This window comes from Pleurodeles waltl, chromosome 6, assembly GCF_031143425.1.
Source record: "Pleurodeles waltl isolate 20211129_DDA chromosome 6, aPleWal1.hap1.20221129, whole genome shotgun sequence".
In the NCBI taxonomy this organism is placed as follows: Eukaryota; Metazoa; Chordata; class Amphibia; order Caudata; family Salamandridae; genus Pleurodeles; species Pleurodeles waltl.
In genome coordinates this window covers 346,175,545-346,199,207 of record NC_090445.1, presented here as the reverse complement: position 1 = coordinate 346,199,207, position 23,663 = coordinate 346,175,545, and the positions used below count along the sequence as shown (strand labels likewise).

Below are 23,663 nucleotides of genomic sequence, written 5' to 3'. Positions count from 1 at the left end.
ATCCCTCCGTCACAAACAAGCAATAGAAATATGTTCTACTCATCCTCTAGGTTTTGGAAGTACTTTTTTTTATTTGAAAGAAAAACAAAATGTTTTGTCCGGTGATAAACCTAAAGTCCTTCAACAACTATGCAGTATACCATCATTTCAAGATGGAAACTATTCTACATCTCAGAGATTCGTTGTTACAAAACGATTAGATGGTCTGTTTAGACTTTCAAGACATGTATCTTTCAATCCTGATCCATCATTCTTTCAGGACGTTTCTTCAGTTTCAATGGAAAGACAAGTTTTATCAGTTCAAAAGCCTTCCCTTTGGACTGTCTTCAGCTCGTTGGTGTTTTACCAAGGTTCTGAAACCGGTCACAACTCACATGAGAGCTCAAGGGGTCAGATTGCTGGCTTATCTAGACGACTTCCTGCTTATACATCAAGACAAACTGATCCTCATTGAGCAGCTATCTCGTTTTGTGTCCCTCCTTTAGAGTTTGGGATTTATCATCAACACAGAAAAATCGGATCTCAATCCCTCTCGCCAGATAGAGTTCCTAGGGTTCTTAATAGATTCAGACAATTTGATTCTCCAACTTCCAGGAAACAAAATATCTCACATAAAGAAATTCTCCAAATTTTGAATCATTCACTTAACTCTCAGAATACTAGCGCACATGATCGGTCTACTGGCTTCTTCCATCCAGGCTATTTTTCCCGGTCCTCTTCATTATCAAGCTCTTCAACATTTAAAAATCCAACATCTTCGGAAAGGGTGCGGTTATGGAGATCTTATCAGATTAGATCAGGAATCTCGAGCCGAACTTCAGTGGTGGCTGGATCATCTAGAAGCATGGAACGGGAGAGCATTTTTCTCTACAGCACCAGATCTTGTCTTAGAATCCAATGCAAGTCGGACTGGTTGGGGGGCAAGATGGGGCCAGTTCTCGACTGGAGGCGTATGGTCAAATGAGGAGTTATTGTTGCACATAAACTGTTTAGAGATTCTTGCATGTTCCCTTGCGATCAGAACCTTTGCCAAAGACAAGGTAAGTTGTTCCATACTCCTTCGAATAGACAATCTGTCAGAGATGTGATATATAAATCATTTAGGAGCACAAAGTCCAAACTGCCGGCAAAACTAGCCAAGAGTCTTTGGGAATTTTGCCTTCAAAATCAAATATCTCTTCAAGTGGAATATCTTCCAGAAAACATGAATACAATAGCGGTTGGTGCTATTTGCAATTCCAGCGACTGGCATCTTCATTTGTCAGTTTTCAAAAACCTTTCTTCCAGATTCGGTCCCTTCTCAGTGGACCTTTTTGCTTCACGTTTGAATACCCAAATCCCATTTTTCTACAGTTGGAGACCAGATCCAGGATTGGTCCAGCCAGATAAATTATGCCTTTCCTCCCTCCATCATGATATCTCGTGTTCTATCTCAGATCAGACGTCAATTTACAAAAGTGTTATTGATCACCCCCATTTTGGCAGGGTCAACCTTGGTTCTCGTCAGCACTGGAGTTATCAATAGACTATCCAATACTTCTACCCCAATTTACTTTCCTACTTCGAGATCCCCAAGGTGCCCCTCACGATTTAGTAATCAACCAATCACTTTGGCTGGTGGCTTGGATGGTTTCGGGTCTTCCCACAGAATCCCAGGAATTTCACAAGAAGCTGCAAACTTCATACAACAAGCCTGGGCTTCTGCAACATCTAAGGCATACAAATCAGCATGGAGAGTGTGGGATAGTTGGTGTTTGGGCAGGGGTGCCCATACCTTTTTGGCCGAGGTAATTTTGATTGTCAATTTTCTAGCATCCATGCCTTCATAAGGTAAAGATTAATGAGCAATTGATACATACAGATCGGCGATTTCAGCTGAACACGTTCGTGTCAATGGAAAGCCTGTTGGCGAGCGTCCTCTCATATATTGCCTTTTGAAGGTAGTAAGATTTACTAAACATCCTTTACCAAAATATAATTCTATGTGGGATGTTAATGTAATTTTAAAATTTTCTCTTAACCAACCTTTTAATTCTATTTTATCGTTAAAATTTCATTCTGCAAAGTTAACTGTATTTTTATGCCTGGTATCTTTAAAACGTATTTCAGATGTTAAGGCATTAGATGTTTAATTGGTACAATACACTGCCTCAGGTGTTTTCTTTCAGGTTCGCAGAGGAACAAAAACGAATGTATTGTCGGTATTCTACCCTTACTTCCCAGACCACCCAAAATTATGTGTTGGAACTTGTTTGAAATAATATATTTCAAGGACCAAAGATTTGAGAAAGTCATTGGAGCCTCAACTTCTCATCTCTTTCAAAAACCCTCATAATCCTGTCTCTTCCACTTCTTTGGCCCACTGGGTTAAATGGGTTATGAATTTGGTGGAAATTGATATTACTGTTTTTGGGGCCTATTCTACTAGAGGGGCTATGGCATCCAAAGCCTTCTGGGCAGGATTGAGCTTACTTGACATTCTCAAATCAGCTGATTGGTCAAATGTTTCAACGTTTAGAACTTTTTATTGTAAACCTGTGTCTCAGGTAGCTAAATCATTAGTTAATATGCTTTAAACTAGCATAAGAGCCTCCGTGCCCTGTAATTAAATGGAGACTTTCTTAGCTTTCAGTGAAGGAAATTCTTGATTTTATTAAAGACACAGAGGCGAGTGTTAACCCTCCACATCTGTTAACCTTCCCTTTATTTCGTTTGAAGGCACAGCTGTTACTTCTAACCAGTCAATTTAGTAGGGACTTTCAACATCCTGGACCTGTTTCTCCTACTGACCTTGTCAGGTGTATCAAGACGCACAAGAACAGTTTAACTTTCCGGTGTTCCAGCTTTAAGACTTAAAAGTTATTGACTAATTTTAAAGTTTTTTCAATATTCTTTTGCCTTTTTCTATTGTTATTCTTATTTTTCCTTTGTCCAGAACTTATTAGCTGCTCATGCAAGAAAAGAGGTCTTGTCGCTCGCAGTCAATTCATTTATAGTGGTTCTTTATTATGACTGGCTGTTCTCCCTTTATGATGATGGTTTGTAGTTCTCCAGCTTTAAATGCTGGGATTTGTAGTTTTTTGTCTTGGCTGCTATTTGATTAAATGCAAGAAAAGAAAGAATAACACTTGCCTCCTGTCTTTAATAAAATCAAGATTGTCCTTCACTGAAAGCTAAGAAAATCTCCATTCCCAGCCCTGCCAAGTGCCACACCTCTCGTGTTAAAATAACTCATTTTCGGTCATTTTCCAGCATTACCACAATCCCTTAAAATAACTGAGTCCTGAAATGTGATAAAACCGTGGTTTGTTTCTCACTTTGTTAGCTAAGCTCCGAGTACTGTTTATCAAAGGCCACAAGGTGGCGCTGGTGTACAACGAGAGGTACGGATTCTCGATATATTGCAAGCAACATGTATTACTATCACAGAAACTCATATCCCTAGCCAAGCAAACCACAAAGATTTCAAGACTAAAACACAAAACCACACACCGGACTAACTAGCGTACAAAAGCACCCCCTACTCAATCCAGGGTATCAAAGGGGGCATTGCTTTCAGTGGGCAGTAGTAAATGCTATGTACCGCCTGCCATAAGGACCGCAGATAAGAAGCAGAGCAAGGTGCGCCTGCCAGCCCCAACATTTTCTAGTTGCTCAAATGGGTGTAATTTCTGATATTTATATGTTTCCCTCGTCTTCAGTGCTTGATTTTGCAAGAGAGAAAGTGCCACTCATAGTCGTTGAAGTGTCACTCATAATTACACTGACATTATGAAAATGTATTATTAAGCAATCTGAAACCTGGGCAGTTATGCCGTCCCAAGCACAGCGTGTCTTGGATTTATATATAGGCGCCTTGCAATAAGAACCTTCTTCTCGCCTCCGTCAAGTATTTGGTATTTCCTAGCCATTAGCCAAAACATTGAAAGTAATGCTGCCAAATTTCTGAGTTGACGTATCGGTAGTCATAGCATAGCATGGCTTTTCTATGCATTGTCCAATACGGCGACGAACTAGTACCATTTCCTAGCGGAAGTTAACCATCATTACGTCCTTCTACTACTAGCTTGAAGATCACCAACACGCAGGCGCGTTAAGCCTCCAGGTGACACGAACGCCATGGAAACGCTGCCGCTCTAGCCGCTCTCGCCTCTATGGGCACGGCTGACAGTAGTGGGCAGGGCCAAAGTTTCAACGTCACAAGGAAGATGGCGACGTCCTTGGTAGTGGTGCGGACTAGAGCACTGCGATGTTGGCTGAATGCTGCGGGGAGTGCCGAGCGTCAGGTAATTTGTGGTACCTCCGGAATTGCGTGAGCTTTCAATGGGAGACCCCCACATGTAGAATCATAGACTTCGAAAGGTCTTTACCGTGGGCTTTAACCTTTCACTACTTATGTCATTGCGGGATGGCTTTCTAATAACTCCCCACTGAGTGGATTCTGACCCCCTCCAGGTCTCTGATTTTTATATTTTAAAACGCCCTAAAAGTTTATTTCGTCGAAGCAGTTATGCCCATTTTCTTTCAGTGGGGCTTACAGGTTAACTAGTGTCTCAGTCAATTGGCCACAGTTACACGTTTTCCAAACCGCTCGTGAGAAATATGTATTACTCAAGACAACACAGAAAGCGACATTACTCGATCCGTGGACCGCTTATACCTCATAAAGAGATGTGACGTAACCTTTTAAAGCATTACAGGTTTGTACTCCATGAGAAGTAATAATCCAGTAAGTAAAATGAATTCTACATGTCATCAACCCACCCTTAGCACCTTCTCTATTCCTTTCACCCCTGTTTCGAACTTGCATTTCAACTTCCTTGCCACAGATTGTTTTATTTCCTCATCCAACATCTATCTACCAGCAGTTTCTTTCTGCCTCACCCTGAACCGCCTACTTTATCTCCCCTCCTTCTCTTTCTCCCCTCGGCCATTCATCTCATTTACTCTCTACTCCTCATCTCTTTTCTACATTTCCCTCCACCACACAACCTAGTTCTCTTCTCGCTATCTCTTCGTGCTACTAGCTCTCTACCTTGTACTCTCTCTTTAAACTTTGTTCTATGTAGTCCTCCCCCCCCCCTTCTTCACCCACCTCACTTTTTATTCCTCCTCATTATGCTACTTTTAACCCGTCGTCTCTGTATATTCTTAAACCAGTAAATCCTCCCCTCGTTCTCATCTCATCCATCCCTGCCTTTTTCTTTTTAGTTTTCATTTGTTGGACTTTTTGCCCATACAAATGTTTCCGATGTAAAATAATATAAACGACATTTTCGATAATTCATTGAAATACCATTTCTTAAATCATATGATAATTGTCATTAAAATAGACGACAGCCAACACAGTTCTCTCTGAATGTAAAGATAAAAGATAGTCAAGTGCCGAACATACTGTCTGCTGGCCAGCGTCATTCATCACTGGTATAAAGCATTCTGTTTTTTTCTCACTCAGTACTTAGGGGCTTGTTAACAGTAAATGTGGAAATTATGCCTTGCTCGATTTTGACTTTAGCAATAATACAAACTAAACCTTCTAAGTTATAATGATTATTATCAAACACACTCGGTGTCAGTAAGAGTTGGCACATGTTTATTAATTATAAAGTTCAGAGCAGCCCAACTGGGGCTTCCTACTGCTGCTGTCCGAAAATAAAGCCACTTCTAGGCCCACCTACACTTAAGGGATAAGTACGTTTTTAGCTGTTTCTTAAAAGTAATCTCACTAGGACTGTGGCAGATTTGTTGCATAAGAGCATTCTACAGTTTCGCAGCCAGATATTTGAACAAGCATCTGGCCTTTCTTGATATGCTAAATCTAGGCAGAATGGCTAAGTCAGAACTAGCTTAACTCAAGGATCTGGAAGGGTGGTACGGCTGAATCAAGTTCCTGAGATAGATTGGGCCAGATCCAGAGAATGCATGAAATGCAATATTATATGTTTCTTTTCAGAGGTAACCAATGTAGGGCTGCAGGCTAAGAGGAGATGGACTGGCTTTTGGGGATGTGTAAAAGCAGCCGGTCTGTGGGGTTCTGGATCATCAGAAGACGTCTAATGGTGTAAAGTGAGTCACTTAGAAGCGTAGCATTCCTGTAGTTCAGACACAAGATAATAATTGCCTGGCCAACAGTTTTTTACATAGAGGCAAAGTGGAGAGGAACTTTCTGAGACTGGCATACAGCCAGTTCCTTGGCCTGAACATCCATCAAGAGATTGGCGTCCATCCAGATTCCAAGATTCCAAGATTCTTCAGCTCTGGCTTGGTTGTAGGAAATGGGCCATGGTCATCTTCCCACCAATCAGGTGACCATAGCTGAAGTTGGTTTTCTGTCTCCAGGACATAGATTTTACCTCCATTGCACTGCTGGCAGTTTTGCATCACCCATTTGGATACAGCTGAAAGGCAGCTTCTAAGATGTCCAGGATCTTAGCTAGATCAGGTTTAAGGAGAAAACCACCTGAGTGCCATCGGCATAGGATGGCATAGGATAGCAAAGTGAATCCAAAAGATTACACCATTTCAACTAATGGGCATAAGTAAATGTTAAAAAATTGTTGCTCACAGGGACAAACCCTTGGGGACTCTGCAGTTGATCGAAACAAGCTCTGAAAAGAAGAGTTCATCAAAGACCTGGAAAATATGCCCCTCTAGAAAGGAGATAAACCAGGCCAATGCCATACCTCCAATTTCAGCTTTGCAAGCTTCTCAGAAGCAAGGCAATCTAAACTGTATGAGATGCTGCACTGAGATATAGTAGGCTAACTGCTGCAGCGTCATCCTGATCAAGAGTCCACTTCAGCTGCTTGAAAACTGAAACAGCCTTGTTGGCATTTAGGGCCTGATTTAGATATTGGCGAACAGGTTACTCCATCACAATAGTGACAGCTATCCCGTCCTCCAAAATCTAAATCCCATAGGGGTTTAGATTTCAGTGAACGGGATATCCGTCACCGTTGTGATAGAGTAATCCACCCACCTATTTCTAAATAGGCCTGTTGATTGGTTAGCCACACTAAGTAAATAATCAGCAATTCAGAATTTAAGCTTCACTTTATAAAAATGACTGAGACAATGTTTGGATTTAATATACCATTTATCCGATTGTAATGATTAATCCTTGACCTGTTTCTTTCTGTTTAGTTTTTTTCTCATGAATGATTACTTAATTAAGAGTGAATGTATTATAACAAATATTATCCATATAATAGCTCTTTAGTAGCAATTTAATTGCTATTCTCATTTTATATGCACAGGCCCTCGGGCTTGCAAAAAATTATTTGGGCACCGTGTCGCTAAACTAACATTTCCCTCTTTAACCAAATGTTAAAAATTAATTAATGAAGCTGCACTTGTATAATTGAAAGAGCTCAACCCTAATTCAAGGCTTCTAGCCTCAATCCCACCACATGATGGTAATCCAGAATGTTAGTGAAGTAGCTGACCGTCCAACTCAGCAACATTAAAACCATCCCCTAGAATTTAGCCAGGCTTTCAACAGTTGCCACTTTGAAGGTAGGTAAAACAACGTTAACCCACCCGAGACATTTCGGCAAGGGTATACTGTGCACACTCTTGGGATCTTAATGTAATGTTAAACATCACTCACAATTATTTGTAAGAGTCAACAACCTAGAGTTTTGTGTTACTTATGGCCTTGGTAAATGACTTGTTCTCCCCGATCTGCAGAACATGTATGCTATTGATTGTGAGGTTAATCAGTGAAGGGTTTAGGAGCATTGACCCTTGTGCCAACATGCACACTTGACGTTATTGTTTCCTTCTAGGAGATTCCTTCTTTCTTCTCCCACTAGCCTTTCCTCTTCCTTGTCTCTCTCCTGTAGCTATTCTTATTAATTTTAGTTGTCATTTCCTCTTCCCCACAGCTCCTTATTCCACTTCTTACATCAATGTCTTGTTCCCTTCCTCTTATTCCTTTATTTATCCTCTTTATCCACAACATACTCATCCACGCCCCTCACTCTTCCACCCAGTAATTTCCCATTCATTCCCCTCTATTGTATTCTTTCTATAGTTCTTTCCCCTTTCCTTTTCCTTAGTCTTTCTCTGCATCTGTACTTCTCGTCTCAGCCTTAGATCATCCTTCACTTGATCTCAGCTTTTTCTTCCCCTCTTTTCTGGCACCCAGTCCTTTTTTAGGTCGAGCCTAGAGACATGCTGTATGTACCTTATTGACTTACAGCCGCCCATTGTTTTTCATTTGTTTGTTTCAGTGCCCTTTAAAAATACTTGCTTTCAAGTTGGTATTTCCACCAATTTGTCCCTCACTTTTGTTGTATGTTTCCCCCTACATGGAGCAGGACCCCAGGACTTATAACCTTCTTGTGTGCATTTAGGCTTCTTCCTGCACACAATGTTTAAAAAAAAAAATTGTTTGTGGACGCAAAGCCTTTCTGGTCGCACAGCTGCTCCCCCTGCGTTGCCATTTGAGTGCGATTGAAAACAGGCCTGTAAATCTTGTCATGGCTCCGCTTTCATGTTTCACTATCGCACAACAACAAAGCTATCTTCTGCACTGAGAGTAAGCTGCAGGTCACTTAAAGCTGGATTTGCATTGCTTGATCTTAAGCGACTTACAGGAGCCTTTTTTCCTCCTGTATGTCCCTTGTAGAATTCAACAGAGCCTCAGAAGGTCTGGCAGTAAGTTATTTTTATTTGTGAGAGTGTACAGTCCCTGCTCTGTCCATGCCCCATGCTTGTACTGTGCAATCCTACAGCTGTGTGCTCGCTCTCTAAATGTTCATCTTCTATAGTATACCAACCGCGTAAAGCATAGGATTGGCTATATTAGGACCCTGCCCCGTGGGGCTCGCCTTCTGGTGTGCTGCACATCTCTGCTCTTTGTGTGCTAGTCTGTGCAGTCGTGCCTACGGCTATCAGTCACAGTGCAGTATTCTGCCCTCCCACAAGAAAGCGCCTGCAGGGTGTGCTAGGCATTGTGCAATCCCCTCAGCTGGGCCCTCTCTTCCAGGACATGCAATCCAAACATCTGCTTGTTGTTTCCTAGCCCCATCTCAAAGGCAAAGCAACACATTACGCTCCTCCAGGGTGTGCCTCACCCAGCGATATCGCATGTGCTACCTTCACCCCTTGTGCTGTCCACATTCTGCCCCACTGCTGAGTATATACCCCCACGCAATAGAGGCACGTTTTCTCTCCCCCTAGCGCGTTATATTCCACCAGAAAGAGAGTTAAAGTTTGGCCTCCAATTAGTGTATTCTGTGAGTGCACCCTATTGCCAAGTATAAATTGGTCTTTGTCCATCAGTTCAGAACATAGACTCTGCCTACTCAGCCTAGTGAAGACTGTTAATTTAGACCCTCTCCACCTCCTGTGCCTGTAGAGACACACCTAGTTTATCCCCTCAGTACAGACATACTATGTCCTACCCAGGCAGACAGACTGTGTTTTGGTCCCTCGTCCCCTTCAGAGCAATGGGCATCCACTGCCCCCCCCCCCTTCACCCACCACCCCCTGGCATACTGCTTGCTTGGCGCTATGCCCCTTCACTAATCCTTGCTCCCTCTTTTTCAGTCTGCTGCAGCTTCCCTCTTCGTGCCTCTACCACCTGACATGCCAGCATCACTATGCAACTTACTTGCCATGTACCGCAGTGACTGAGCTAGGGGAAGTGGCAGTTTTATGGTGGCGTAGCGCCCAGCACTGACTTGCTTGGCGTATGTCTAACCATGTTCCTGAAAAAGAAGTGGGGCACTCTTCTGAAACCATCTGCCACTGAAGAGACCCCTCGGTCCACTCAAAGAAGACTCAGGGAAAGGAACAAGGCCCTCGAACCCAATCATATGTTGTTACATAAATATCACTCAAAAACAATGAGGGTCTTCCAAGCACACTGAAGGAAGACTGTGTATGCCAGCATAGCCCCCAGCGGCGTTTCTATACTTCGTAGACACCACAGGGTGCTTGCTGTTCATCCCTTTACCATAAATAGTAAAAATAATACCAATACCAAGAATAATAATTTGTATTTATACAGTGCTTGTGCCATTTCTTAGTTAGTATTAAACACAGCATTTCTGATTCCCTGTGTGGTATTGTAGGTCACTGCTGCTGCTCTCTTGTAACTCTTGTGTCTTTGGTGGGTGCCTGTGTCTAAATCTTGGTATATCTTCTTTACCCTTTCTTGCACCAACCTGCAGACGTGCTTTTAGTGTGTCTGGAGCTTAGAGGGAGGGAGGGAGTGAGTGTGTGCCTGGATTGGGACAACAAGAACATGTCTGATGGTGGGGTGCGGTGTGCTGGGAAAGGAAAAGGAATGCTACAAGAAAGAAAATAAATGTCGCCTCCCCTGTGTCGGTGAGGCGAGAGAGAGGCTTCCCCCCCCTTTTTCTGGTGGCATTCGATGATAAGCCTCTCAATGAGTAACTCTGGCCCCTGCGGCTCTTCTTTGTGGGGGAGGTGCCTTAGCCCTGTGTCCCCTTCCCCCCCCCCCGCCAACCTTCAAGCTGTCCGATTCAGACTAAGGCTACTAAATATCTGTGCCATTATTTTGGGTTATGTCACAGTAACCCTCTGCCAGGGGCAGCTTTTGGCATGGGCGAGCTGGGCCCAGGCTGCCAATCTTAAAGGGGATCTCAGAGCACTTTCCCTGCTTTAAGATCCTGCGCACAGCATTGTCCCTCTACCTCAGCGATTTAGTTTAAAGTTGTTCTAATAATTTGTAACTGTCACGGTGGCTGTGTTGAACACCCTGTCAGCTCCCTTGTATATCCATCTACCTTTCACTCCCTGCTACCCTAAACCAACACCCCCTCCCAATCCAACAAACAACTTGGCACAAGCCTGATTGATGATTCAGGTGAGCCAGGGGGAGGTGCAAGATGTTTGAAATCAGAGGCAAATCATTCCTTTGATGCAACCAGCCAAGGACTAACCTGTGAAGATCAGCCCCCTGCTGCCCCATTTTACACCAACAGCAGCAAGGGTGCATTCCCAGCAAGGGACAACCCTGCCCTCTGCACTCCTCCAGCCATGGTGGTCGTCATATTAATTCCTCTGACCCATGGGGGAAGCTGTACCTGCAAGCATGGATTCATAATGCATTGTAATTAGGTTTTCAACCGGATTTGAGACAGTCAGACTGGCCTTAAGGGCAACCAGGCAGTGCCATAAAGGCTGGTCTCACAGACAATTGTGCGGGCCTAGTTCAAAGTGGGCTGGATCTTACTGTTGATTTCACTTACATCACCACAAACATTGCCTGCAGCAGGCACACGGATATGGAGTCCCCCACACTTTCAGCGTCTTTGCAATGCCAGTTTTCTGTCCGAGTCAGAACCTCATGTGAGATTTTGAAACCAGGGCCTCTCACTTTGTAGCAGTAACTGGTATAGCTATAGCTTGAATAGTGGAAATCCATATTTTGAGTATCTGGCCTTGTCTTGAGCTTTAGCCAAGTCTAGACCCCCCAGAGCTAGCAACACTCTGTTGGAATCAAGATTACCTCCTTGACTCATCCTGTTTTGCATATATAGCAGTTTATACATTGACGGGCTTCTGAAGCGTTGGGTACCTCACAGAGTGCATTGTTGAAAAGATCCTTGAACACAGTGCTGCGTGTAATGTATATGGCTTTGAGACATCATCTAAATGTGGTACAGCAGTGGAGCTGCACATAAGCATGACATTTTCATGAATAATGCAATAATACATGTATATGTACATGCACAATTATAATTACCCTTTTATTTAGTAGTTAACTTTCCTAATATTTATGTCTGCGAGAAGAGTTGGGTTTTGATGCTATCCAGAATCTGGGATTTTTAATTATTCTTGGTCTAGGAGAGATTTAATTCAATATCTTTCAATTGAGAAGGAGTTTTTACAAGGTCAAGATTGTTTGTATTAAGGTGTGGGCAAAAGGGGAGTCAACCTAGATCAAAGTGCTCTTGATGTTGCTAAGTGCAGAGGATGCAAGGAGGTAAAAGTCCTGAACCAGGAGCACAGATGAAAGGATTATTTATCATCAGTAAGAAGATACAGCCACAAATCCCCCAACAGATAACAGCCTCTTGTTATTCTACACTCAGACATCCACATTCTACACTCTGGATTCTATTACATCAACATTGGAGCTCCAATGTATATGTATATAGTGTATATGGCCATGAAACTCATACTTATACTGGAGAATGCTGCGTAAGCAACCACCCATACCATGATGTAATGTGTCGTACAAAAAGAACTGACCACATCTGATGCACGGAGTCCTGCTTCAATAAGTCTCTTAGTTCACCTGGTGCACACCGTAACTTAATTTAGATCTTGATCCTCTACATTTCGAGGGATCCAAGAGACTACATGGAATATAGACAGTAAGTCTCAGTCCCTGCTCCTCTGCATTGCCCCTGGGACTTTGTATAAACATTGACCCTGAAGGGAGACAAGCTGCCGCCCTGCAGAGAGCATGAACAAAGGGAGAGTGACTGTCAAGTACTTCTCATTATCCATCAGAAACCCATCTATCTGACACCCATCAGACCCCCACCTCCATCTCCACCCTCTCTTATCAAGATGCAAACATCAAAACAGGGCCAATTTTTCTGCAAACTACTGGCTGGGAGTTTTATAATCTGCAGACAGAGCTCTGCTTTGATGGCACCTAGATACATGCACCCATTGCCCATGCAGCAAAGGCCCGAGTTCAGCCTGAGGCTTCACTGAGGTGTAGTCAGGTAACGTGATTGAAATGGCAGTGAGAGCTACCAAGTCTGACCTTTCCCACAGTGACCGCCTCTGGAATTGGACCCTTTAAATATCCTCACCACTTCTGAAAGGCTTCACTTCTAATGTTCCATCTCTTTCTGGCTACAGTAATCACATCATCCTCCTTAGTGGTAGAACGGAAATACGTCAGCGTACCACACTTTCTTTGTTTCTGGATTTCAGTTATGATGGCCACTGAATAAATCACAAGCATATTCTTTGATAGATAGCCAACCGAATCTGAACACATATCTGAATACAATCTCTCTTTCTCTTTCTCTTTCTCTTTCTCTTTCTCTTTCTCTTTCTCTTTCTCTTTCTCTTTCTCTTTCTCTCTCTTTCTCTCTCTCTCGTTCACCCCGCTTCCCCATGTGAATGACAAATACACACATCAGATGTTCCACTGTGATTCTATGTCAGAACCGAGGCTTTGGATTATGCTATCTGAAGGAGGTGCTCCCTCCACACTTGATATCTGGGCCTGGAGAGACTGTGTCTCTGTGTTTAAATAGGAGGTTTTCTCAATTTTCTGCCTGCTAGAGTTGTTTCCCACCCTCCCCCTTAGAACTCCTTCTTCTCTCTGATAATATGGCGTATTTCGCAGACAAGGATGAATATTTTCAGGAAGAGGCAGAGGTGCCCTTCGAACATCAGATGGAGGACAGATTGGTACAGGCCCTTGGCCATTATGTACAGGACTCAGTAAATCAGGCCCTGTTTAAGGCCTTAAAACCTTTTGCACAGCCTTTAGTCTGATATGGGCAGAGAGAGTTAATGGAACGTTCGTCCTCTGAGTCACTGGATAAAAAATTTCTAACTGACGATAGGGGCCTTAGAGCTCCTTTGAGATCTTATTCCTCTGATGTTATTTTCCCAGATGGCAACTGCAGTGCTTCAAGACCACGAATATGGGCATGGGCCAGCGATAGAGGGTAAATCTTTTCCAATTCCGTCTGTACCTCTCACAGAGGAGTCCCAGTCATCTGCTACACTTTCGGAGTCCGATCACGCTCTAGTAGAGCCCAAACTATCGGGCAAGCGCAGGACCCACCACGCCGCCAGGGAGGCAGTAACGCTAAATAATTTGTTTTTTTAACCCGAAAACATTATTCATCCCAGATCTACTGAGTGGGTTCCATGTGTTGAAGTAGCACATTATGTCCAAGAAAGATTGCGCAAAGGATTTGATAAAGACGTGCGCAGTACTCTGCGTTCTGAATGTCCTCAGCCCTCATTATTGGGTAAAGTGGCCAATACCCCGTAATTAGACCCCAGTGTGGCTACATTTCTAAAAATAAATTGCGAAAGACCCCAAGAAGCGCCTGGATCGAGCCTGGAAAGGTTGCCAGGACAAACTACTTTACCTTTTGGGTTCCATTATGAAAATCTTGGACCATGCAGTTCAGGTGAAGGAAGCCAGCCAACACAGTTCTCTCTGAATGTAAAGATAAAAGATAGTCAAGTGCCGAACATACTGTCTGCTGGCCAGCGTCATTCATCACTGGTATAAAGCATTCTGTTTTTTTCTCACTCAGTACTTAGGGGCTTGTTAACAGTAAATGTGGAAATTATGCCTTGCTCGATTTTGACTTTAGCAATAATACAAACTAAACCTTCTAAGTTATAATGATTATTATCAAACACACTCGGTGTCAGTAAGAGTTGGCACATGTTTATTAATTATAAAGTTCAGAGCAGCCCAACTGGGGCTTCCTACTGCTGCTGTCCGAAAATAAAGCCACTTCTAGGCCCACCTACACTTAAGGGATAAGTACGTTTTTAGCTGTTTCTTAAAAGTAATCTCACTAGGACTGTGGCAGATTTGTTGCATAAGAGCATTCTACAGTTTCGCAGCCAGATATTTGAACAAGCATCTGGCCTTTCTTGATATGCTAAATCTAGGCAGAATGGCTAAGTCAGAACTAGCTTAACTCAAGGATCTGGAAGGGTGGTACGGCTGAATCAAGTTCCTGAGATAGATTGGGCCAGATCCAGAGAATGCATGAAATGCAATATTATATGTTTCTTTTCAGAGGTAACCAATGTAGGGCTGCAGGCTAAGAGGAGATGGACTGGCTTTTGGGGATGTGTAAAAGCAGCCGGTCTGTGGGGTTCTGGATCATCAGAAGACGTCTAATGGTGTAAAGTGAGTCACTTAGAAGCGTAGCATTCCTGTAGTTCAGACACAAGATAATATTTGCCTGGCCAACAGTTTTTTACATAGAGGCAAAGTGGAGAGGAACTTTCTGAGACTGGCATACAGCCAGTTCCTTGGCCTGAACATCCATCAAGAGATTGGCGTCCATCCAGATTCCAAGATTCCAAGATTCTTCAGCTCTGGCTTGGTTGTAGGAAATGGGCCATGGTCATCTTCCCACCAATCAGGTGACCATAGCTGAAGTTGGTTTTCTGTCTCCAGGACATAGATTTTACCTCCATTGCACTGCTGGCAGTTTTGCATCACCCATTTGGATACAGCTGAAAGGCAGCTTCTAAGATGTCCAGGATCTTAGCTAGATCAGGTTTAAGGAGAAAACCACCTGAGTGCCATCGGCATAGGATGGCATAGGATAGCAAAGTGAATCCAAAAGATTACACCATTTCAACTAATGGGCATAAGTAAATGTTAAAAAATTGTTGCTCACAGGGACAAACCCTTGGGGACTCTGCAGTTGATCGAAACAAGCTCTGAAAAGAAGAGTTCATCAAAGACCTGGAAAATATGCCCCTCTAGAAAGGAGATAAACCAGGCCAATGCCATACCTCCAATTTCAGCTTTGCAAGCTTCTCAGAAGCAAGGCAATCTAAACTGTATGAGATGCTGCACTGAGATATAGTAGGCTAACTGCTGCAGCGTCATCCTGATCAAGAGTCCACTTCAGCTGCTTGAAAACTGAAACAGCCTTGTTGGCATTTAGGGCCTGATTTAGATATTGGCGAACAGGTTACTCCATCACAATAGTGACAGCTATCCCGTCCTCCAAAATCTAAATCCCATAGGGGTTTAGATTTCAGTGAACGGGATATCCGTCACCGTTGTGATAGAGTAATCCACCCACCTATTTCTAAATAGGCCTGTTGATTGGTTAGCCACACTAAGTAAATAATCAGCAATTCAGAATTTAAGCTTCACTTTATAAAAATGACTGAGACAATGTTTGGATTTAATATACCATTTATCCGATTGTAATGATTAATCCTTGACCTGTTTCTTTCTGTTTAGTTTTTTTCTCATGAATGATTACTTAATTAAGAGTGAATGTATTATAACAAATATTATCCATATAATAGCTCTTTAGTAGCAATTTAATTGCTATTCTCATTTTATATGCACAGGCCCTCGGGCTTGCAAAAAATTATTTGGGCACCGTGTCGCTAAACTAACATTTCCCTCTTTAACCAAATGTTAAAAATTAATTAATGAAGCTGCACTTGTATAATTGAAAGAGCTCAACCCTAATTCAAGGCTTCTAGCCTCAATCCCACCACATGATGGTAATCCAGAATGTTAGTGAAGTAGCTGACCGTCCAACTCAGCAACATTAAAACCATCCCCTAGAATTTAGCCAGGCTTTCAACAGTTGCCACTTTGAAGGTAGGTAAAACAACGTTAACCCACCCGAGACATTTCGGCAAGGGTATACTGTGCACACTCTTGGGATCTTAATGTAATGTTAAACATCACTCACAATTATTTGTAAGAGTCAACAACCTAGAGTTTTGTGTTACTTATGGCCTTGGTAAATGACTTGTTCTCCCCGATCTGCAGAACATGTATGCTATTGATTGTGAGGTTAATCAGTGAAGGGTTTAGGAGCATTGACCCTTGTGCCAACATGCACACTTGACGTTATTGTTTCCTTCTAGGAGATTCCTTCTTTCTTCTCCCACTAGCCTTTCCTCTTCCTTGTCTCTCTCCTGTAGCTATTCTTATTAATTTTAGTTGTCATTTCCTCTTCCCCACAGCTCCTTATTCCACTTCTTACATCAATGTCTTGTTCCCTTCCTCTTATTCCTTTATTTATCCTCTTTATCCTCAACATACTCATCCACGCCCCTCACTCTTCCACCCAGTAATTTCCCATTCATTCCCCTCTATTGTATTCTTTCTATAGTTCTTTCCCCTTTCCTTTTCCTTAGTCTTTCTCTGCATCTGTACTTCTCGTCTCAGCCTTAGATCATCCTTCACTTGATCTCAGCTTTTTCTTCCCCTCTTTTCTGGCACCCAGTCCTTTTTTAGGTCGAGCCTAGAGACATGCTGTATGTACCTTATTGACTTACAGCCGCCCATTGTTTTTCATTTGTTTGTTTCAGTGCCCTTTAAAAATACTTGCTTTCAAGTTGGTATTTCCACCAATTTGTCCCTCACTTTTGTTGTATGTTTCCCCCTACATGGAGCAGGACCCCAGGACTTATAACCTTCTTGTGTGCATTTAGGCTTCTTCCTGCACACAATGTTTAAAAAAAAAAATTGTTTGTGGACGCAAAGCCTTTCTGGTCGCACAGCTGCTCCCCCTGCGTTGCCATTTGAGTGCGATTGAAAACAGGCCTGTAAATCTTGTCATGGCTCCGCTTTCATGTTTCACTATCGCACAACAACAAAGCTATCTTCTGCACTGAGAGTAAGCTGCAGGTCACTTAAAGCTGGATTTGCATTGCTTGATCTTAAGCGACTTACAGGAGCCTTTTTTCCTCCTGTATGTCCCTTGTAGAATTCAACAGAGCCTCAGAAGGTCTGGCAGTAAGTTATTTTTATTTGTGAGAGTGTACAGTCCCTGCTCTGTCCATGCCCCATGCTTGTACTGTGCAATCCTACAGCTGTGTGCTCGCTCTCTAAATGTTCATCTTCTATAGTATACCAACCGCGTAAAGCATAGGATTGGCTATATTAGGACCCTGCCCCGTGGGGCTCGCCTTCTGGTGTGCTGCACATCTCTGCTCTTTGTGTGCTAGTCTGTGCAGTCGTGCCTACGGCTATCAGTCACAGTGCAGTATTCTGCCCTCCCACAAGAAAGCGCCTGCAGGGTGTGCTAGGCATTGTGCAATCCCCTCAGCTGGGCCCTCTCTTCCAGGACATGCAATCCAAACATCTGCTTGTTGTTTCCTAGCCCCATCTCAAAGGCAAAGCAACACATTACGCTCCTCCAGGGTGTGCCTCACCCAGCGATATCGCATGTGCTACCTTCACCCCTTGTGCTGTCCACATTCTGCCCCACTGCTGAGTATATACCCCCACGCAATAGAGGCACGTTTTCTCTCCCCCTAGCGCGTTATATTCCACCAGAAAGAGAGTTAAAGTTTGGCCTCCAATTAGTGTATTCTGTGAGTGCACCCTATTGCCAAGTATAAATTGGTCTTTGTCCATCAGTTCAGAACATAGACTCTGCCTACTCAGCCTAGTGAAGACTGTTAATTTAGACCCTCTCCACCTCCTGTGCCTGTAGAGACACACCTAGTTTATCCCCTCAGTACAGACATACTATGTCCTACCCAGGCAGACAGACTGTGTTTTGGTCCCTCGTCCCCTTCAGAGCAATGGGCATCCACTGCCCCCCCCCCTTCACCCACCACCCCCTGGCATACTGCTTGCTTGGCGCTATGCCCCTTCACTAATCCTTGCTCCCTCTTTTTCAGTCTGCTGCAGCTTCCCTCTTCGTGCCTCTACCACCTGACATGCCAGCATCACTATGCAACTTACTTGCCATGTACCGCAGTGACTGAGCTAGGGGAAGTGGCAGTTTTATGGTGGCGTAGCGCCCAGCACTGACTTGCTTGGCGTATGTCTAACCATGTTCCTGAAAAAGAAGTGGGGCACTCTTCTGAAACCATCTGCCACTGAAGAGACCCCTCGGTCCACTCAAAGAAGACTCAGGGAAAGGAACAAGGCCCTCGAACCCAATCATATGTTGTTACATAAATATCACTCAAAAACAATGAGGGTCTTCCAAGCACACTGAAGGAAGACTGTGTATGCCAGCATAGCCCCCAGCGGCGTTTCTATACTTCGTAGACACCACAGGGTGCTTGCTGTTCATCCCTTTACCATAAATAGTAAAAATAATACCAATACCAAGAATAATAATTTGTATTTATACAGTGCTTGTGCCATTTCTTAGTTAGTATTAAACACAGCATTTCTGATTCCCTGTGTGGTATTGTAGGTCACTGCTGCTGCTCTCTTGTAACTCTTGTGTCTTTGGTGGGTGCCTGTGTCTAAATCTTGGTATATCTTCTTTACCCTTTCTTGCACCAACCTGCAGACGTGCTTTTAGTGTGTCTGGAGCTTAGAGGGAGGGAGGGAGTGAGTGTGTGCCTGGATTGGGACAACAAGAACATGTCTGATGGTGGGGTGCGGTGTGCTGGGAAAGGAAAAGGAATGCTACAAGAAAGAAAATAAATGTCGCCTCCCCTGTGTCGGTGAGGCGAGAGAGAGGCTTCCCCCCCCTTTTTCTGGTGGCATTCGATGATAAGCCTCTCAATGAGTAACTCTGGCCCCTGCGGCTCTTCTTTGTGGGGGAGGTGCCTTAGCCCTGTGTCCCCTTCCCCCCCCCCCCCGCCAACCTTCAAGCTGTCCGATTCAGACTAAGGCTACTAAATATCTGTGCCATTATTTTGGGTTATGTCACAGTAACCCTCTGCCAGGGGCAGCTTTTGGCATGGGCGAGCTGGGCCCAGGCTGCCAATCTTAAAGGGGATCTCAGAGCACTTTCCCTGCTTTAAGATCCTGCGCACAGCATTGTCCCTCTACCTCAGCGATTTAGTTTAAAGTTGTTCTAATAATTTGTAACTGTCACGGTGGCTGTGTTGAACACCCTGTCAGCTCCCTTGTATATCCATCTACCTTTCACTCCCTGCTACCCTAAACCAACACCCCCTCCCAATCCAACAAACAACTTGGCACAAGCCTGATTGATGATTCAGGTGAGCCAGGGGGAGGTGCAAGATGTTTGAAATCAGAGGCAAATCATTCCTTTGATGCAACCAGCCAAGGACTAACCTGTGAAGATCAGCCCCCTGCTGCCCCATTTTACACCAACAGCAGCAAGGGTGCATTCCCAGCAAGGGACAACCCTGCCCTCTGCACTCCTCCAGCCATGGTGGTCGTCATATTAATTCCTCTGACCCATGGGGGAAGCTGTACCTGCAAGCATGGATTCATAATGCATTGTAATTAGGTTTTCAACCGGATTTGAGACAGTCAGACTGGCCTTAAGGGCAACCAGGCAGTGCCATAAAGGCTGGTCTCACAGACAATTGTGCGGGCCTAGTTCAAAGTGGGCTGGATCTTACTGTTGATTTCACTTACATCACCACAAACATTGCCTGCAGCAGGCACACGGATATGGAGTCCCCCACACTTTCAGCGTCTTTGCAATGCCAGTTTTCTGTCCGAGTCAGAACCTCATGTGAGATTTTGAAACCAGGGCCTCTCACTTTGTAGCAGTAACTGGTATAGCTATAGCTTGAATAGTGGAAATCCATATTTTGAGTATCTGGCCTTGTCTTGAGCTTTAGCCAAGTCTAGACCCCCCAGAGCTAGCAACACTCTGTTGGAATCAAGATTACCTCCTTGACTCATCCTGTTTTGCATATATAGCAGTTTATACATTGACGGGCTTCTGAAGCGTTGGGTACCTCACAGAGTGCATTGTTGAAAAGATCCTTGAACACAGTGCTGCGTGTAATGTATATGGCTTTGAGACATCATCTAAATGTGGTACAGCAGTGGAGCTGCACATAAGCATGACATTTTCATGAATAATGCAATAATACATGTATATGTACATGCACAATTATAATTACCCTTTTATTTAGTAGTTAACTTTCCTAATATTTATGTCTGCGAGAAGAGTTGGGTTTTGATGCTATCCAGAATCTGGGATTTTTAATTATTCTTGGTCTAGGAGAGATTTAATTCAATATCTTTCAATTGAGAAGGAGTTTTTACAAGGTCAAGATTGTTTGTATTAAGGTGTGGGCAAAAGGGGAGTCAACCTAGATCAAAGTGCTCTTGATGTTGCTAAGTGCAGAGGATGCAAGGAGGTAAAAGTCCTGAACCAGGAGCACAGATGAAAGGATTATTTATCATCAGTAAGAAGATACAGCCACAAATCCCCCAACAGATAACAGCCTCTTGTTATTCTACACTCAGACATCCACATTCTACACTCTGGATTCTATTACATCAACATTGGAGCTCCAATGTATATGTATATAGTGTATATGGCCATGAAACTCATACTTATACTGGAGAATGCTGCGTAAGCAACCACCCATACCATGATGTAATGTGTCGTACAAAAAGAACTGACCACATCTGATGCACGGAGTCCTGCTTCAATAAGTCTCTTAGTTCACCTGGTGCACACCGTAACTTAATTTAGATCTTGATCCTCTACATTTCGAGGGATCCAAGAGACTACATGGAATATAGACAGTAAGTCTCAGTCCCTGCTCCTCTGCATTGCCCCTGGGACTTTGTATAAACATTGACCCTGAAGGGAGACAAGCTGCCGCCCTGCAGAGAGCATGAACAAAGGGAGAGTGACTGTCAAGTACTTCTCATTATCCATCAGAAACCCATCTATCTGACACCCATCAGACCCCCACCTCCATCTCCACCCTCTCTTATCAAGATGCAAACATCAAAACAGGGCCAATTTTTCTGCAAACTACTGGCTGGGAGTTTTATAATCTGCAGACAGAGCTCTGCTTTGATGGCACCTAGATACATGCACCCATTGCCCATGCAGCAAAGGCCCGAGTTCAGCCTGAGGCTTCACTGAGGTGTAGTCAGGTAACGTGATTGAAATGGCAGTGAGAGCTACCAAGTCTGACCTTTCCCACAGTGACCGCCTCTGGAATTGGACCCTTTAAATATCCTCACCACTTCTGAAAGGCTTCACTTCTAATGTTCCATCTCTTTCTGGCTACAGTAATCACATCATCCTCCTTAGTGGTAGAACGGAAATACGTCAGCGTACCACACTTTCTTTGTTTCTGGATTTCAGTTATGATGGCCACTGAATAAATCACAAGCATATTCTTTGATAGATAGCCAACCGAATCTGAACACATATCTGAATACAATCTCTCTTTCTCTTTCTCTTTCTCTTTCTCTTTCTCTTTCTCTTTCTCTTTCTCTTTCTCTTTCTCTTTCTCTTTCTCTTTCTCTTTCTCTCTCTTTCTCTCTCTCTCGTTCACCCCGCTTCCCCATGTGAATGACAAATACACACATCAGATGTTCCACTGTGATTCTATGTCAGAACCGAGGCTTTGGATTATGCTATCTGAAGGAGGTGCTCCCTCCACACTTGATATCTGGGCCTGGAGAGACTGTGTCTCTGTGTTTAAATAGGAGGTTTTCTCAATTTTCTGCCTGCTAGAGTTGTTTCCCACCCTCCCCCTTAGAACTCCTTCTTCTCTCTGATAATATGGCGTATTTCGCAGACAAGGATGAATATTTTCAGGAAGAGGCAGAGGTGCCCTTCGAACATCAGATGGAGGACAGATTGGTACAGGCCCTTGGCCATTATGTACAGGACTCAGTAAATCAGGCCCTGTTTAAGGCCTTAAAACCTTTTGCACAGCCTTTAGTCTGATATGGGCAGAGAGAGTTAATGGAACGTTCGTCCTCTGAGTCACTGGATAAAAAATTTCTAACTGACGATAGGGGCCTTAGAGCTCCTTTGAGATCTTATTCCTCTGATGTTATTTTCCCAGATGGCAACTGCAGTGCTTCAAGACCACGAATATGGGCATGGGCCAGCGATAGAGGGTAAATCTTTTCCAATTCCGTCTGTACCTCTCACAGAGGAGTCCCAGTCATCTGCTACACTTTCGGAGTCCGATCACGCTCTAGTAGAGCCCAAACTATCGGGCAAGCGCAGGACCCACCACGCCGCCAGGGAGGCAGTAACGCTAAATAATTTGTTTTTTTAACCCGAAAACATTATTCATCCCAGATCTACTGAGTGGGTTCCATGTGTTGAAGTAGCACATTATGTCCAAGAAAGATTGCGCAAAGGATTTGATAAAGACGTGCGCAGTACTCTGCGTTCTGAATGTCCTCAGCCCTCATTATTGGGTAAAGTGGCCAATACCCCGTAATTAGACCCCAGTGTGGCTACATTTCTAAAAATAAATTGCGAAAGACCCCAAGAAGCGCCTGGATCGAGCCTGGAAAGGTTGCCAGGACAAACTACTTTACCTTTTGGGTTCCATTATGAAAATCTTGGACCATGCAGTTCAGGCGAAGGAAGCCAGCATGACTATGGACCTGGAGGCCATTTTTGAATGGGCTCAGAGAGCTATTTGCCTTTTAGGGAACGCTAACTGTGCTATGTCCACAGAACAGAGGAAGTCTATTTTGATGCGTATAGACCCTACACTGGCTGAACTCTCCCCTACAGAACCGGGATCTTTGGCTAATGGTCTGCTTTTTGGGGACAAGTTTGTTAAGGACCTGGGTAAATATGTATCCACTTTATCAGCATTGGATAAAGCCCGAACCTCGATGAGAATGTTTAGCGGTAACCTTTTTACAAGGGTCATCAAGGGCTATCAAGGTCAGGTGTCAGGCAGAGGATTTCATCAGCCCTCTGCCTGCTACAGCCAGAGAGACAGAGGTTCCTAACAAGCCATCTCGGGATTCTATCCATCCAGAGCCAGAAGAGGTCGTGGTCGTAGCTACAGAGGTGGAGGACGAGGTGCTGACAACACCTCTGACGCCTCAGCTTCAGTTAAGGATAATCCATTTTGCAGATGTAGTCCTTGGGGGAAGATTGAAGTACCATTTTCATGCTTTGGCGTGCTTAACTCAAGATCCTTGGGTGCTGCAAACAGAACAGGGTTACAGACTAGAGTTTTACTTCTCTCCCAAACAGTCTTCCCCCCTCTTTCTCTCCATTTTTCCC

At 43.8% G+C, this 23,663-nt stretch overlaps 1 protein-coding gene across 1 annotated transcript in view; it reads left to right on the top strand.

Annotated features, from left to right (window-relative positions):
- Nucleotides 1–4,139: 4,139 nt before the first annotated feature.
- OXA1L (OXA1L mitochondrial inner membrane protein) overlaps nt 4,140–23,663 on the top strand; it is a 142,922-nt gene continuing 123,398 nt past the window's right edge. Inside the window, exon 1 of the mRNA XM_069238249.1 lies at nt 4,140–4,286. Within this exon, the coding sequence (XP_069094350.1) occupies nt 4,155–4,286 (132 nt within the window). The 5' untranslated portion in view covers nt 4,140–4,154. The remainder of the gene's footprint in view (nt 4,287–23,663) is intronic.